Source organism: Macaca thibetana, chromosome 12 (assembly GCF_024542745.1).
Source record: "Macaca thibetana thibetana isolate TM-01 chromosome 12, ASM2454274v1, whole genome shotgun sequence".
Lineage (NCBI taxonomy): Eukaryota > Metazoa > Chordata > Mammalia > Primates > Cercopithecidae > Macaca > Macaca thibetana.
In genome coordinates, this window is record NC_065589.1 from 116,845,064 (window position 1) to 116,862,956 (window position 17,893).

Sequence of the window (17,893 nt, forward strand, 5' to 3'; positions counted from 1 at the left end):
CTCTCAAGTTGATTTAAGTTGTTAAAATCAACTTGTCACTAATCAAATACTATGCTGCTTAGAAATTTCTTCTGCCATAAAACCTAGGTCATCACTGTTATATTTAGCCTTCCACAAAGTCCTAGGGCATGAACACAATGTGGCCAAGTTCTTTGTTAAGGCATAACAAGGGTGACCTTTGCTCCAGTTCCCAATAAGTTCGTCACTTCCATCTGACACCTCCTCAGCCTAGATTTTGCTATCCATATTTCTATCAGCACTTTGGTGACAACCGCTCAATTAGCTGCTAACATTTTAAGTTCTAGATTTCTGTCATCTTCCTGTCTTCTGCTGAGCCCTGCAGACTCTTCCAACCTCTGCCCCTTATCCAGTTCCAAAGCCACTTCCATATTTTCAGGTATCTTTATAGCAATGCCCACTCTCAGAATCAATTTTCTTAGTCTGTTTGTGTTGCTATAAAGGAATACCTGAGGCTGGGTAGTTTATAAAGAAAAGAGGTTTATTTGGCTCATGGTTCTGCAGGCTGTGCAAGAAGCATGGCATCAGCATCTGCTTCTGGTGAGACCTCAGGAAGCTTCCACTCATGGTGGAAGGTGAAGGGGACCTGGTGTCACACTGTGAGAGAGGAAGAAAGAGAGGGGAGGAGCTGCCAGGTTCTTTTCAACAACCCGTTCTTGCAGGAACTAAGAATGAGAACTCACTAACTCCCATGAGAATGGCACCAAACCATTCATGAGGGATCTGTCCCCAGGATCCAAACACCTCCCACTAGGCCCACCTTCAACACTGGGGATCGTATTTCAGCATGAGACTTGGAGGAGCCAAACAATCCCTATCCAAATCATAGCCGATGCTGTACAAACCCAAGTTGTATCCACCCTTTTGAGTTTGCCCACTCAAGCGTAATACACATGTTAATAAACTTTTGTTTGCTTTTCTCTTGTTAATCTTTCTTTTGTCAGTTTAACTTATGGGGGCCCAGACAATGAACCTAAGATGGGTAGAAGGAAAACAGTTTTTCCACCTCTAGAAGTTCTTCTTGGAAAGCTCTGGTTTTAGGCTGATAAAAGGTGTAGGACAAACAAAAACAAAACCATTCTCATATGCCTTCAATTCAAAATAACGTGTATGCCGTAGTGGTGTGTTCTGGGCCCCTTCACTATGAAACAGCTGTGGCCAGGCCTACTCTCCTTTGACTGTCAAATAGAGCAAATGTGTGTGTTTACCCTGGGGCACCATCTGTCTGCTGAGCACCCCTTGCTCAAACCTCAACTCTAGGCCCCTGATTCATCTTCAGTGGGGAAGGCTGATGCCACAGGGGAGGACAGAGAAGACATTTGAGCACTATGCACCTGGGACACAAGTCATGCACACCTTCCAGCCCACTTGTACCCTATCCTAAGCATGTTAACACACTCCCTATGTCTTCCCCTGCCTTCCTGCTGCGTGTTTTCAATTGATCTAACACTCCATATGACTCAGGCAGCCTAATTTGCCCTATGAGCCTTTCTATTTTGTGACCTCTGTTTCGGCCTGTCTGGTGCTGTGCTTAGAGGCTTCCATAGCAAAAAGATAATTCTCTACATGACAGAACTTGGACAAAGATATTCATCAGTGTGGTTGGCTGGGGGGGGACTCTGAAGCGACCTAGTTGTTCACCACTAAAATGAACAAATAAAATGCAGTGGATGAATAGCAGGGTAATCACAGCAGTGAGAGGCAATGAACTAGATTATGAGCTTGCAAACTTCTTTTATCATGAGTCACAACATAGAAATACCTTTTATATTGTAACATGGGATCTATCTATCTGTATCTATCCATCTATCTATCTATCTATCTATCTATCTATCTATCTATCTATCTGTCTATCCATCCATCCATCCGTCTTTGAAAAAAATTCGTAAAAATACATTTAATTATGTCTGAGGCACTCTGACATTTTCTATTCATTTTTGATAAATGCTAGTGATGCTCCTACCAAATTCATTTCACTAGTCACTAGTGGGGCCTATACTTTCATTTGCAAAGCATTGACTTCAATGTACATCAACAGAGATGGTCTTAAATCATGCTGTTGGGTAAGAAGAGTAGGAAACAGAACAAGATTTATAGCACAATGCAACTCAGGAAACAAAATCCACACACACACACAAGGATACACACTTGGTTACAAATATATATCAAACACATTAGAGGGCGTGCCTCTATAGGGAATGAAAATAGAGTCTGAGGAAGAACATGAAAAACCAATCCTAGAAGGACCTTGAATATGAGGATTCTGTCAATATGCCATGATCTGAGAAGAATGGTTAATGAGCTCTGAACCAGCTAAACAAAAAGATGGGATGGAGGTGGGTCTCCTGCTGGAAAAGAAGTTTGAGAATCACGTAAATATTCACAAAGTACTTAGGAGCTGGAGAATGTTGTGTTTAGAATTCTTTAAATGTATCATTAAAATCAGTTCATAAGGATACAGTATCTTCTGGTGCAAAGTTGGAAGACAGAAGGGTCCCCTGGCCATCAGTGTAGGTGAGACCAGCTGAAAGGAAGTGTGCAGTCACAGGCTTAGAAGTTTGCAGTCACAGAACAAGGCTGGCCAGTGTACCTGCCACGTGCTTCGGGGAGAGGGCCTGGGACCAGGGCCACCTGCCCCCAAGGAAGAGCTCTGTGTTGGGTGGACAGCCCTGCCTCAGTGCTGGCCCCTTCTTGTCCATAGTCCCTGTGGCCCCGGAGACCATGCTTCATGCCACATGACCCTGCACCCAGTCCTTGGTCACAGCTTTAGGGGACAGCGTTGGGCCCCTAGCTCTGGAGGAACTGGCTCTCAGACTGCCGGCTTATCATTAAACTGAGCAGCCTAGCTCTACTGGGCTACAGAGATTCTCCCTGAGGAATCTGAGCCTGGAAGTGGAGAGGTCATTTGCCATGAGGGGTGAGGGCTGCTATAGAGCCGCCATGAGCTGGAGTCCAGAGCTGCAGTGGATGGCGAGGTGGGGAAGGCAGATGGAGGTGGGATAGCGAGATGCGGATGTTGCAGGTGTGGCTGGGTTATCTCACCAGCACAGCAACAGGGCTGGTCTTACAAGTTCAACTCTTAGAAGGGCCAGCAGGTGACATGGAGGACAGACAGAGCCAGGGGTAAGACTGGTGGGGCCCACAGAGCATAGCCTGTCCATAGGGCAGCCCTGCAGGGCTGTGGCCATTGTTCCCATCTGGCCAAGGGATCCTCAGGGTTCCAGATTGTCTCATTTTCAAAAGAAGTCAGGGTTGGGGCTCAGAAAATGATACCCCAAAATGTGGTGCTTTGACTTGCTGAACTGAAGAAAAAGCCTCTGACCATCCCTCTGATCTTCCCCGGCTCCATCCTTTCTCTCCCAAAGAAAAGCACGAAGTTGTTCTCTGAAGTTTCCTAATCTGCCTAAAGTCTGGACCCACTGAAGAAGAAAACAATGACTCCTGGTCCTTTCCCTAAGTTTTCATTAACCAACTCATATGGCAGGAAGACTGAAGTCTGTCCACATACCTGGGCAGGCTTTTGTCACAAACTATTGTCTGCTCTGCAGGCTCAACAGACTCTGTCCCAGGCCATTGTATGTTCTTCAAGACCATTGAATTCCCCTAAAGATCACTTAGCACCCCTCTGAAATCATTCACACTTCTCCATCTCCCTCTCCCCTAGAAAGAAGAGTACAGAACCATCTGTACCCCATCGTACGGTGGGGCGACCACGCTGTGATTCACCCCCTTGCGTGCTAATACATTTCAGTGCCACAACCTCCTTTTGCAAGTTGACTTTTCAGCAAACCCTCAGAGGGTAAGGGAAGTTTTTCCTTGACCGACCCCTACACCAGAAATCCAGAATTTAGCATATTTAGCATAAAATCCTCAACTTTTTCTTTTCTTTTCTTTTCTTTTTTTTTTTTTTTTTTTTTTTGAGACGGAGTCTCACTCTGTCGCCCAGGCTGGAGTGCAGCGGCGTGATCTCGGCTCACTGCAAGCTCCGCCTCCCAGGTTCACGCTATTCTCCTGCCTCAGCCTCCCGAGTAGCTGGGACTACAGGTACCCGCCACCACACCTGGCTAATTTTTTGCATTTTTAGTAGAGAGGGGGAATTTTTTTTTTTATTTAACTAAAAACACTTTGAGGCCGGGCATGGTGGCTCATGCCCGTAATCCCAACACCTTAGTAGACTGAGGTGGGAGGTGGGAGAATTGCTTGAGCCCAGGGGGTTGAGGCTGCAGTGAGCCATGATGATGCCACTGCACCACAGCCTGGCCAACAGGGTGAGACCCTGTCTCAAAAAACAAAAAAAAAAGCCACACCCAACACTTTGTGGAAAAAACAATACAGGACTACAGGCTGAGGATGATGGGCAAGTGCTGGCTGAAGGTCCGAAGTCCATCCCCTTACCCTATTCTCATGGGGAGGCCACCCTGCCCCGAGTAAATTCCCCGAGAGATCCCAGTTTCCCGTATTGCTCCTCCCAGACCCTTTGACCCAGACTGCTTTCCTTATAAACATCTAATCTAACAACCTAAGTGGTGAGGTGTTTCCTGGGTTTCCCCAGAGCTTAGGCAAAGCCCTGTGTAAACCATTTAACTTCCATAGTCATCAGCCCAGTTATGCCCAGTACTCATGCCCACGCTGTTTCTTCTTTGCCCCTCACTGGTGATTCCGTGCTCACCAACCAACTCCTGGTGCCTAACTTTGCTTCTTGGGCATTTTGATCCCAGCAGGGGTACCCCGAAGAGGAAAGAACACAGATCCACTCTGGGGAAGAGATGATCTGGCAGTCTGTGCTGTACAATAACTCTGGGTGCATTTGTTTACTGTCTCCAAGAGACTGAGTGTCCCAGCATATGTCCCAGACATATGCTGATGAGTACAATGTCCAAGTCTGCGAAGAAAAAGTTGATAGAAGTCTCTTCCGTGGGGGTTCGGCGTGTGCCTGGAAATCTGTAGGGTCCTGATGCCTCCATCTGTCTTGAGGGAGGACTTGACTTTGGAAAGGGAGGCCCTACAGAAAGGCCACCCTCAAAGGTCCCATCTACGTCATTCTCCCTCTCCCCACCTCTCTGGTACCACCTCTAAATACAGAAGCACCTTCAAAAAAACTCACGTGGGGGAAGTTTCCCATATATAGAGACGTTTAGGAGAAAGTTTCCCATATATAGACACATTTAGGAAAGATTCTAGTTCCTCGTTTCATTCATCGCTTCAAGCATAGCCAGCCCACCCCTGCATTCCCCCTTAGATGTTGGGTGTCCCCGATGAAGCTGCTGACTGACAGGCCCTTTCTTCAGTTGCAGGGTGAACATCATACCTGTGATCCTTCCTCACCCAGGGGAAAGGCAAGAAGGAAAGACTCAGGGCAGGGCGGGGAAACTGGCTCCCAGCCAGCTCACATTAAAATGCGGTAAACAAGGTCTGTGTTGCAATCAGGCGCCTGAGAGGAGGTCAAGGAGGTTGAATGCTGGGCTGGGGCTCAAGGCAGAGGAGGCAAAGGGCACGGGGTGGCCTGGCTGGAGGGAAAGGAACCAGCCTGGAAAGGTCTGGAATCAGGAAGCCATGGGGTGGGGGCTGGGAGAAGAGGAAGACCTGGTGGGTAAAGGCGGGGCAGCAGGAGGAGAGGAGAGGGAAGAGGCCATGGGCCACAGACAAGGCAAGACCTGGGGAGGTCAGAAGTACAAGGCACGGGCAGCAGGGAGGGCGGGTCATCCTGGCACCACGCAGCTTGCCCAGTGAGCTTCAAGACACTGCTCCTTGCCGACTCCCTGCTATTACCTCTGGGTGTTTGAAGTGTGTCTGCCCCACCTCGTCCCTCCCACCTTCCAACTCCTCAGAAGAAAAACCTCCAGCGCTGGGAACTACCTCCAAGACTAAATCTCCGCACAGAGGAGTCACCTCTCAGATCTAAGTTTCCCCAGGAGCAGGGACCACCCAAACTTAGAGCCCCTGGAAACCGGATGGTCAAGATCATGAGTTATTCAGACTTATGCATATGCCGGCCAGGACAGTGCACCTGACACCTTATGCACATTGCCTCATGGGATCCTCACGACACCAGGAGGGAGATGCTTCCCAATTGACAGAAAACCGAGAAGCACAGAGGGCAAGTATTTGCTCAGAATGCATTCGAAGCCTGGTTCCTCTGTAAGCAAATCTTACTGACCAACCCCTATTTAGGGACTGGGCATGGAGTGGTGAAAGAGGGAAAAAGTCCCAGCTCTCATGAAGCTCATGATATTTTAGAGAGGGAAAGAGACAATCTAGGAAATAGACAAATAGCCACATTCAGCGAGTGATCAAGAATTTACAAAGGTAAAAGGGTGGCAAGTGGCGGGGGCGGGTGTTATTCTGGCTGGGAAAGTCAAGAGATGCCCCTGAAAAGGCCCTAAGGCCCTGCAGACACCCAGGGGGAGGTCTTGGCAGGAAGGTGGGGGGATGGGAGGCCAGGAACCAAAGCTTCATGAGCCTTGGAAAAGAGGGATGGGAAGATGCTTGAAGGGACAGAGGAAATGAGAGTGAAGGCTGTTCCACAGGCATCCAGGCTAGAGAGGAGGGGATCTGGGGTGGGCTGAAGTCAAGCAGGCGCTGGAGGGGCAGAGAGGAGAGGATGGAGTATATGGAGGGTGTGAGGGCAAAGAGAGCAGGAGGATGCGGAGCCTGAACTAGGGAGGCCCAGGAGAGAGGAGAAATGGAGAGGTAGGTTTTGACTCTAAAACTCAAGCACTGTTCCATTGACAGGGACTTTGTCTTTTTCTTCTTTGTCCCTCATTGGTCAGGACAGTGGTGACAACACAGTAGGTATTCAATTACTTCATTCATTTAGTCAGTGAATATTTATTGAGAACCTACTACATGCCTGGCTCTGTCATAGGCACCAGGGATACACCGGTGAACAGGACAATGTCCTTGGCCTCTTGGAGCTTACATTAAAAGGGGGAGACAGGACAAGTAAATATGTGTATGTGAGCAGAAGGGAAAAGAGAATGGAGGGGCTATTTTAGATGTGGGGGTCGTGATAAGGTGACATCTGATCCCAGACTTTAAAGAAGTGAGCTGGTGAGTCTTAAATGAGAGAATCTCGGGGAAGAACATTTCAGGCAGAAGCAACAGCAGGTACAAAGGCCCTGAGATGACGAGTGTTTGTTGACCGAACAACAGATCTAGTGCTTGTTGACTGAATGATCAGGAATTGTGTCCCTACCAATACACTTGAAACTCTCTAAGGAACATGCCTGGGTCTTCCTCATCAGAAAAGAGTGGTCAGAGGGGTAGGAGGGAGCCACTTCCTGCCTTTCTTTACGCAATTCCTCTTTCCCCAGCCCTGGCCAGGCCTAGAAGCAGGGGTCAGGGAGGGTCAGGTGCTAAGTCTGTCACAATCTGGAGAAAGGGCAGAGAAAGTCAAAGAATAGGCAGGCTGTGTGCTGTCCCACGGCCCAGCACTCATGCCCACGCTGTTTCTACTTTTAACACCTGGGGGTCCACCCGGTCATCCAAACCCCACCTCTGCCCCTGCCATGACCCCCCTCACACTAAAACTCCTTACTTCTCTGGTCATTCTCCTGGTGCGTTATTTGTCTCTGCAGGGTTTAAGGGAAAGCTTCTTCACCCTCTGAAGTTTCAATGAAAAATAAACTCACAAAAGGCACATTAAATGGAGAAAAAGGTATATCCATTAATTCAACGTGTATACCCGGGGAGAATGAGAGAGTTGATGCCCACCCCTCAGCAGTGCTCAGAAGCTTCTATACTATCCTGGTAGAACAGGTGATGGGAGAGGGCAGAAGAAGAATTCTGTAGAGGGCTGAATGGATCAGGGAATAGAGATTAACTTGCCGGGTGTGGTCACATTCTTGGTCCTACAGGGAGGAGGAGAAAAACAATTGTTCCTTTTGGTGGGTCTGGATGTTAGGCAGATAAAGGAACTTCAATTTCATCCTGTGTTTTGGGAGAGATGGTGAAGGGAGGGAAGGTCTGAGAGACCTTCAGACTTCTTCGGTTGGGTAAGTCAAAGCGCCACGCTTTGGGACTTCTGACCCCAGTACCTCTCTGGCTATCGCACCAGGATTTGAGAGGGCTGTGGATGCTGTCACTCCCCGCACCACCCCAACCCCTAAGACACAGAGCGACCTAGGAGACTCCAGGTCTTAAAGTCTTAGCTCAGATTCCACCCAGATTCTGGCCATATTCCCAGTCCTCATGTGAGCATAAGATGATCAGAACTGGATAGTCACTTCCTCTTTATTATTCTTAAGTCATTTCTGCTTCTCCAACTATCTTGCTGACAAAGACATGTTGCTCTAAATTCTACTGATTCAAGACTTTTCTATTCTTACCAGCAAAGCATAACAGGCTGCGAGAAACATGCCTGACCACACACAAAATTGGAAAAGGCATGCAGTGGGTGCAGATGACCCGACCTAACTGTTCCTTCTGATTTTAATTCCAGGCACTTCCCTCTTGGCCAGGTGAGATGCTATGATCTAGAAGGTCTCTCCCACAGGGCATTCTTAGGGCTCAGTGAAAGGACCCCCACCCCCAACAGGACAGGTCTTCCTTTCCCATGTGGGCTCTTTACCCAGAACCCACAGCTGCAGAGGGTCTGGCTTCTGGGACCCTTGACTGGGGAGAAAGCAGGTGGGGGCCACGGAGGGAAGGCCCCAGAGCAGAGAGGCACCAGGCTGGCTGAGCCTGGCCAGCTGCCCTTTGCCTTAGCTCAGTGGTTATCAAAGCCTGGCCCCCAGGCCAGCAGCACCAACATCACTTGAGGCCTACTCAGCCAGAAACTCTGCATTGGAGCCTCCCAATCTGTTTCAACAAACACTCCAGGTGACTCTGGTGCAGAATGGTGGCAAGAACTCAAACCTGGACTAGGCCTGCCGGGTAAGTGGAGTCCCGGCTCTCCGGCAGACTCAAGTGTGGGTGGCCTGGGCCAAGCCCTCCTGTGCCTGGGCCATTTCTCCGTTTGTCAAGCCCTAGGACTGGGGTAAAGGATTTGACAAAGTCTCTTGGGCAGGGATGGAATCAGATGAATATCTAAGTGGAAGATACATAGACAATTGTAACTACTCCTCTTTCTCACATGGCTCTACAGGGGAAAACAGATGAGTGCAGTTGCTTTGTCTTTGGGTAAAGTCACCAGGAGCTGCCTGCCTGAGTGAACCAGACAATTTAATTTATGCCATTTAGTGAAGGGTCTTGCTTTACCACCACATTTGAGGAGGGGCGGCATGGAAGCCTCTCTGTTGGAATTTGTGACCCTTGGACGCTTCTCCCACCTCCATCCTTTTTGGGCGGTAAAAGCTTTTAGGTGCTGCCTCTTTAAGAACTCAGATCTGGCCGGCTCACACCTGTAATCACAGCACTTTGGGGGGCCGAGGTGGGCGGATCACCTGAGGTCAGGAGGTACAGACCAGCCTGACCAACATGGTGAAACCCCGTGTCTACTAAAAATACAAAAATTAGCAGGGTGTGATAGGGCGCGCTTGTAATCCCAGCTACTCGGGAGTCTGAGGCAGGAGAATCGCTTGAACGGGTTTGGGGTTTGAACCCGGGAGGCGAAGGTTGCAGTGAGCCGAGATCGCGTCATTGTACTCCAGCCTGGGCGACAAGAGCAAGACAATGTTATAAAAAACAAAAAAACAAAACAAAAAAAAACCCCTCAGTTCCTATCGAAGTGGAGAAAAAATAACCACATTTGTTTGGCGTATTTGCACTTTTAATAGTCCCTGAAGAGTTCAGGAGGAAAGCAGAGTTTTACATCCCCTTTGAGGGACGCAAGTAGGATTGCCCAAAAGGTTCCACTCCGTTTACACTTAGCGAGGGCCCGGCAAGAGCCCCACCTTTCACATTCATTTCCCTTACTAACCGAGGCTCCGAGACGCTCAACAAGTAGCCCAAGGTCACCCCGCAGGCAGTAGAGCCCCGGCGCGTGCCTCCTCCCTTCGGACCCTGCCGCGTTCCCAGAGGCTCGACTCAGCAAGCTGGAACAGGAACCGAACCCTCGGGCCCTCTGTCGCCTTCCCGGCCCTCGAGGAATCTGCGTCCCAGGCGAAGCGGTCCTCGGAGGTTCCGGAACGTCGGAGTGACTTCCCGATCCTTTACCCTGGGACCCGAGGGATCCCTCCCCCCGAGTGCCGGGTCCTCCCCGCGGCTCCCCAGGGGCTCCTCCGGCCGCCCTCGCTGACTCAGCGTAATCTGAGCCGCGGAGCCCGCCCGGGGTTAATTGCCGAGCTTTGAACGCCCCCTCCCGCCCCGCCCGCCTCCAGCAGCCGCCCCGCCCCCGCGGAGAGGTCCCGGGCAGGCGCCAGCGGCCACAGCAGAGCAGCTGGAGGGAGCGAGGCTGCAGCGCGGCCGCCGGGCGCAGCATGACTGCCATCGGCGTGCAGGTAGCCGGCCCCCGGCGAGGCGCTGACCCGGGGTGCTGCCCCGCCGTGGGAGGTGGGGGGGTGGCGGGACGGGGGGAGGGGCGTACCCACCGCGAACTTCAGCGTCGGCCCGGGGATGTGAGCGCCCCCAGTGCCCGCCCCCTGTTGCAAACCTGGGTCCGGAGGAGGCTGGGCGGGGAGCAACCTCAAGGAGCCTGCCTCGCATAGCTGCTCCCGGGGCGCGGACTTTGGCTGCCTCTGTTCGCGGCCTTGCAAGCACCCGAGGCTCCCAAACTTCACTGAGAAATATTTCTTCTCTTTGGGGTCACCAGTGACTTACTGGTCGGTTTACCATAAGGGTTCCCCTTTGTGAGAAATGAGGCGCATCTTGGGTGGAGGAACAGAATCGACTTGCAAAGTGAGGCTTATGTAACAGGATGCGTCTCTTGGGAAGCTAGACTCTTCTGGGGGTGGAGGTTAGGAAGACCGTCTCCCTCCCCAAAGCTGCTTTTGGGGTGCTGGGCTGGGGGTGGACTCGCTGAGGCGCGAGTCCTCTGGGAAAGGCTCTGGGGAGGGAAGAAGCCCGTGTCTCCGAAGGCTTGGCTTCTCCTTAGCGGAGTGCGAGATGTTTATGTTGGCTAAGAACCTACACATTCCTACCCGCTCCCTCGGGTCTGCTGCTCCCCGAAGGGAAGTCAGTGGGTGGCGGTACCGCTCCCCAGCGGGCGAGCTTCCTTTCCGCGCAGCTCGCCCGCTGCAGAGTCTAGCCGCCGGACTGTCCCCGGGATTACAGAGGCCCGTTGACTTCGTGTAGAAACGCTCAGCCACAACACTGACCTAGTAGATACTGTTCCGCCCAGTTTATACATGAGGTAACCGAGACTCGGAAGTAACGTGCCCTCAGTGGCTGGCCAAGGAACAGAATCAAGATTCAAACCCAGGGCTTTCTGGCTCCAAATCCCACTGGCTCCTCCTGCCTTTACCTAACGGGAGAAACCCTATCCACAGGCCACCCCCAAAACCTCTTCTATAGCCAGAACCTAGGCACCTGGGCGAAGCTGGGCATGGGACGCAGGGAATTCCTCCCCTTTGTTCTGGAGCATGTCTGGAATCCTGGCCAGGCAGCGTGCTGGGACAGACCAGGTGCCGTCCCTCCCCTCCAGGAGCTTACAGCCCTTGTGGGGAGAGAGACTTGGAAACAGGGCATGGAGGGAGCGAATGCTCAATTAAGAGAGGAGGAAGCCTGGTAGCAAGGTGAGAGCTCAGCTGGGGAGGCCACAGGCTCCAGGTGAAGGGTGGGTGCTCCGGCCACTTCTGGGGTAATAACTCTTCATCCCTGCAACCATGACTTGCCAGGGGACAAACACAGGTAGGAAGCAAGTTCTGGGTCATGCAGGCAGGGGTGGGCCCGGCTGGGGCTGAGAGGAGCAGAGGCAGGCCCGCTCATCAGAGGCTGTGAACTTCCAGGATGTTGATGATGGTGACGGCCTCACCTGGGTGGCGGGGGGAAAGTGGGTGATGAGGGGGAGCAAATACGGGAGACATGTTGGGGATGTGGCGAATGAGTTGGGAGGAGCTTAGGTTGTCTACCTGGGGGTGCTTTGGTTAAGGGGAACACATGAGGCCCTGAGTTATAGGAGGAAGACCATGACACTGGACTCAGTACCCCAGTAGTGTCAGGTGACCCTATTCTATAGGTCACAAGAAATCATTCAGGGTTACAGATGAAAAAGGAAAATGCTTACATTTTTAGCAGAGAAGTTAAGGCTCAGAGAGATTTAAGTGATTGCCTAAAGGTACCCTGCAGGGGTCCTCCAGGTCAGGGGCAGGACTTGACCTCCCCGTCCCTTCTTTTCCACTGCATACCTGTCCAGCTGCCCTCCAGGAGCCGTTTCAGGCCCTGCATCACTGAAAGCTGGCGGAGGTGCGGGGTGGTTAGGAATGAATACTTCAATATGTGTTATTGTTACTAATATTAATAGCTACCATGAGTTGGGAGCAGTCCCTGTACCATGCATCTTTATATGCAGGATCTCATTTGATTCTTGGGAGTTTCAGCGGTGGCCGGAGAGTTTAAGTGAAGCTCTACTTTGGGGCAGGAGGGGGAGGAAACGAGATGAGGTCAGCTGTCTTCACTTTCTGATTCTGACGTGACATCTAAGGGCCTGGAGATTAAAGTCCAGTCTGCCTAGGACAGGTGGGGCTGGGGAAGGGACTGGGGACGTGCCTGTTTTCCAGCCAGCATGCTGTCTAGGGTTAAAAGGTTTCTGGGTCCTTTGACTCGTTCTCTGCATGTGGTGCTCCTCCTTTTTAGGACCACTTATCATTCTCTAGGGACCTTGTAACCTTGTCAGGTGCCTTCATGGCTACTACGACTTTCCTGCAAGTGTCATTAACTTCATTTTCTAGATGAGAAAACAAGGGCTCAGTAAGTGAAGGAACTGCCCAAGGACAAACACCTCTAATGGTTTGTGGAGTAGACATAGGTTTTCAAAATTTCCTTTGGTTTCTTTCTTACCGGTAGATTTGTTTTGTGTGTGTACTAAAATGCAGTACAGACCCCTGGACCCCCAGTGTCCCGAGCAGGTACAGGGCTCAGTTGAAGTGAGGAAGGGGATGCAGCGCCAGCCTGCTCAGCTTCCCTGCCCACCTGGCTTCAGCACTGGAAGCCCCACCAGGCGCAAGGGGACACAGTTTGAGAAGCACAGCCCATACGCATAGCTCTGTGTTTTTGACTGCACCCAGGCTGCCTTCATCTCAGCAACTGGTCCTAGCTCTGGCATGGCCCTTGAGGCATCCCTCTGCACGCACCTTTTCCTCACCAAGCCGGGCATGGGGCGCAGGGAATTCCTCCCCTTTGTTCTGGGGCATGTCTGGAATCCCCGCCAGGCAGCGTGCTGGCACAGACCAAGTGCAGTCCCTCCCCTCCAGGAGCTTACAGCCCATGTGGGGAGGGCTGTAAGGGCTCAGTACTGAGCCCCTAGCACAAAGGCCCTGTCCTTAGAAGGCCCTAGTCAGTATTTATTCACTGAATGGATTCCACCTCCTGTATATCATACAATTGTCTGGGCAGCCGTAACAAGCTTCATTGCGATTTAGGTGAGTGATCTTGGGCAAGTCACCTGCCCTCTGCATAGTTTCCTTCTCTGTACACCCACCACGGAGCCTCCTACTTTATCAACCTCATAGGTTTGAGAATAAAATAGGATCCTACTTAAGGCAGAGGTGCTAAAAGCAAACTGCATCCTTATTCCTGTACCCCTGAGGTTGAAATTAGTGGTAGCTCCTGTGTCTGGGGCATGTGAGCAGATACCCTTGCCAGGCTCTTTGACCAGGAGTCTCCCAGAAGCAGGGCTTTATTTTATGTCTCACACAGACAGGAGTGGCCCAGACCTGCCTCAGGAAGCCTCCATTCGCCCATGGCATAGGACACACCCTGTGTTCCTCATTGCTCCATTCTCCTGGGTCCTAGCAGTGACCGTCATGTGTGCCTGTTTTGCCTACCTCCCAAATCGAGGTGTAACCTGGCAGCTTCTTTTTTTTTTTTTTTTTTTTTTTTTTTTTTTGAGACGGAGTCTTGCTCTGTCGCCCAGGCTGGAGTGCAGTGGCGCGATCTCGGCTCACTGCAAGCTCCGCCTCCCGGGTTCATGCCATTCTCCTGCCTCAGCCTCCTGAGTTGCTGGGACTACAGGCGCCTGCCACCACGCCCAGCTAAATTTTTGTATTTTTAGTAGAGACAGGGTTTCACCGTGTTAGCCAGGATGGTCTCCATCTCCTGACCTCGTGATCCGCCCGCCTCGGCCTCCCAAAGTGCTGGGATTACAGGCGTGAGCCACCACGCCTGGCCAACCTGGCAGCTTCTAAACACACTTCAACGCAGGTCATTTAATGTATGACTGTGCAGGAGACTCGGTTTAAAGGGAGCTTCAGACGGAAGTGACAGTGGTTGCAAACGACCTTTGACTTATCTCACAGCTCTCCCTTGAGCACCCACTGAATGCCCAGGTACTGGGGACACCGCAGTGCATAAACACAGAATGTGGTGTTGTGGTGGTTGGGGCTGCCTTCCCAGAGCACATAGTGTTGGAATGAGACAGAAATAATATGTAACTACAAACTGTCCTCAGAATGGTGAAGAATTTGAACAGGTGCCTGACACAGAAATACCAGGAGGGGCCTGACTCTGGGTTGAGGGGGCAGGAAAGCGCTCCCAGTGGAGTAGACTTTAAGCTGAGACATGAAGAATGGAGAAGAGGTGTTGCCCTGGCGGGGTGGCAGGAGCTGCGGAAGAGCCTCTACAGGCTGAAGAGCCAGTCATCTGAGGAAAGAAAGTTCTAGACATGGGGAGAGGGGAGTGTGCAGGGAGTTGAGGTTGGGTGGGGAGGCGGAGCGGATTGTGAGGGGCTTGTGGGCAGTGTAAAGAGTTCCTGAAGTCTTTCATTTGCTTTCTGGGTCAGGGCTTGGGTGCAGTGCCCGGGTGGTAACCTTGAACTGTGAGATGAGACACCTCACTGGACACCTAGCCTGGCTTGCCAGGAGACCGGGGTGGGGGCACCTCCTTCCAGGGCTGAACCGGAAGCGGAGGAGAGCTGCAATGGCCTTCCCATGCCCAGACACTGCAGGAACAGACAATGGGGTTGGCAAGCTCTGGATAGGGTACGGGCCGCACAAGTCTGAGGGCAAGGTGCAAGCATCACTTTCAGTACCAAGAAAAACAAGGCGATAGCCTAGAGTCCAGGGCTGCACGTGGACAGCTCAGAATGATCAGGTGGGTGGAGGTTAGGACAAAATCGTGTGTCCTGGGCAGATGGAGGGGAACAGAACCGTGTATTGATGTGCTAATGTCTCAGTGCTTGGTACAACCCTGGCAGCTCTGCCAGGCCGTATTCTTGTTTTTCATACAAAGAAACCGAGGCAGGCTGCATGCTCAAGGTCATGGGAGGCAGGCACGACAGGTTTTCTGAACTCAGAACTGACTCAGATTTGTCGGTCGGTTTGGACTTCTCACCCACTCTAAGATCACGAAAGAAAGCAAGCTCAGGGAACTCTTAGTGCCTGGTGAATACTGGATGGCAAATGCTCACAGGTCTAGAAGGGTGGAAGAGTTCCCCAAAAATGTTGGGTCTGGTCTGTTCCGGGCTTCACAGGAGACCGGAGCAGAGAATAAGACTGTGGGAAGCGGGAAGGAGGGCGCAGGGGTGTTCCCTGCAGAGGTTCCTGGGGGCATGGCAGGGCTGTGGCTGACAGGGTGCTTCCTATGGTATTTTCCAGGCCCGGAGGCCTTTGGGCCAAAGGCAGCCCCGCCGGTCCTTCTTTGAATCCTTCATCCGGACCCTCATCATCACGTGTGTGGCCCTGACTGTGGTCCTGTCCTCGGTCTCCATTTGTGACGGGCACTGGCTTCTGGCTGAGGACCGCGTCTTCGGGCTCTGGCACTTCTGCATCACCACCAATCTGAGTGCACCCATGTGCTTCAGAGACCTGGGCCAGGCCCACATGCCCGGGTTGGCTGTGGGCATGGGCCTGGTGCGCAGCGTGGGCGCCTTGGCCGTGGTGGCCGCCATTTTTGGCCTGGAGCTCCTCATGGTGTCCCAGGTGTGCGAGGACAAACACTCACGGCGCAAGTGGGTCCTGGGTTCCATCCTCCTCCTGGTCTCTTTCGTCCTCTCCTCTGGGGGACTCCTGGGTTTTGTGATCCTCCTCAGGAACCAAGTCACACTCATCGGCTTCACCCTGATGTTTTGGTGCGAATTCACTGCCTCCTTCCTCTTCTTCCTGAACGCCATCAGCGGCCTTCACATCAACAGCATCACCCATCCCTGGGAACGACCATGGAAATTTTAGCCCCCTCCAGGGACATCAGATTCTACAAGAAAGTGTGGTCAGGATGGGACTTTTCTAACAGGTGGCCTCTGGTGGGGCTGAGGTGGGACAAGGACCTTGAAACGGCTGCCTCTTTGCCAGTGACTTGTGGGTGATCAGCCAGAAATGGCCGGGGGACCTCTGCAGCTGATGTGCAGGGCCAGAGGCCAGGAGGGCGCCTCAGGGCCACCAGCTGCACAGACCTAGCCAGATGCTGATTTTAGAAGAAGAAAAAAACATTTAAAAACTCCTTCTTGAATTTAATTCCCCGGACTGGAACAGAGTTGGAAGCAGCGGCGTAACTGGTGCCTGAGCTAGCTGCACAGCCAAGGATAGTTCATGCCTGTTTCATTGACACGTGCTGGGATAGGGGCTGCAGAGTCCCTGGGGCTCCCAGGGTCATTAAGAATGGATCGTTCTTCCAGCGAAGGGTCCAATCAGTGCCTAGGACTGTCTTCCACCAGCTCAAAGGGCCTTTGTATGTGTGTCCCTGGCTTTAGCTTTGGTGGTCAGTGCCAAAGAGGCAGAGTTCAGGATTCCCTCAAAATGCCCTGCACACTGTAGGTTTTCAAACCATTTGACTTGGTTTGCCTCCCTGCCCTTTGTTTGAACCTTACAAACCCTGGATAACCCCAGCTTCTAGCAGCTGGCTGTCCCCTCTGGGAGCTCTGCCTATCAGAACCTTACCTTAAGGTGGGTTTCTTTCTGAGAAGAGTTCTTGAGCAAGCCCTCCCAGGAGGACCCACCTGACTGCTAATACACAGCCCTCCTCAAGGCCCGTGTGTGCACGTGTCTGTCTTCTGTGAGGGTCAGACAGCCTTAGGGCACCATTTGTAATCCCAGAACACATTTCACAGAGCAGGTATCTAGATCTGCTGGACTCCACAGGAGGTGAGGGGGAGCAGTGAGAGCCTGGGTAATGATTAGCACCCATGCTGGGGATGCATGGAGGTGAAGGGGGCCAGGAACCAGTGGAGATTTCCATCCTTGCCAGCACATCTTTACTTCTGTTCATGAAAGTGCTCCCTTTCTAGTCCTTTCTCTGCCCAGAAGTAGGTGAGGATATTGAAGTAGGTGAGGTTATTGCCCTCAGCCCATTTCTTTTTACACAGACTCCTTGCCCCTCCCTCACCTGGTGAATTCTGGCTCCCAGCAATTGCATGGGTTTTTGGTCTCTGTCCCGCTCTTGTCACTGCTCCAGGTTCCTTTCCTGGTCTGGGCTGAGCACCTGTACCTACCTCTATTGTGATGTTTTAAAATTCTTATCCCAGGATGCATGGAGTCATGAGGCAGTCTGCTTTGTAGGATGTAAGGCCATGGACTTTAAGGTTGAACTACCAAGATGCCCAGAGTCCACGGAGATCATCCCAGAAAGGTTTCCATGAATTGATCGGTTTTATGGAGTACGGAGCTCACCAACCACACAGGCGGCATCTTAACCTGGGAAATGGGAACCTGGAGCAATCTACAAGTTTCAAAGGGGATGCGTAACCCCCTTGTCTCTTCATGGGGAGGGGATGTATGGCGGTGGGGAGTCAGGGCCCAGAGAGGGATGCACTTGTCCAGCGTCACCCAAAGCCAGGAGTAGAGCTGACCCACCCACCAGCAGGATGCCTTTTCCTTGACACGGAGGGGAGTTTCTCTACTTCTCTCCA

General features: G+C 51.9%; 2 protein-coding genes across 3 annotated transcripts in view; one reads left to right on the forward strand and one right to left on the reverse strand.

Annotated features, from left to right (window-relative positions):
* C12H2orf76 (chromosome 12 C2orf76 homolog) overlaps positions 1–17,893 on the reverse strand; it is a 447,011-nt gene that overhangs the window by 139,034 nt on the left and 290,084 nt on the right. The gene's annotated exons all lie outside the window — the stretch shown is intronic.
* On the forward strand, positions 5,630–17,290 carry TMEM37 (transmembrane protein 37). Of its 2 annotated transcripts, none has more exons than XM_050752732.1 (2): positions 5,630–6,156; positions 15,648–17,290. In XM_050752732.1, exons 1-2 carry the CDS (start codon positions 6,133–6,135, stop codon positions 16,218–16,220), a joined length of 597 nt encoding a protein of 198 aa, XP_050608689.1. In that variant the 5' UTR covers positions 5,630–6,132; the 3' UTR covers positions 16,221–17,290. The 2 variants fall into 2 exon arrangements, with proteins under 2 accessions (XP_050608689.1, XP_050608690.1); XM_050752733.1 differs by lacking the exon at positions 5,630–6,156 and adding an exon at positions 10,302–10,397.

Bases quoted from the DNA above. Each gene is read 5' to 3' on its own strand.
- TMEM37 (XM_050752732.1), top strand. From the start codon at position 6,133: ATGCATTCGAAGCCTGGTTCCTCT. The intron at 6,157-15,647 runs GTAAGCAAATCT...GGTATTTTCCAG, and splicing joins ATTCGAAGCCTGGTTCCTCT to GCCCGGAGGCCTTTGGGCCA.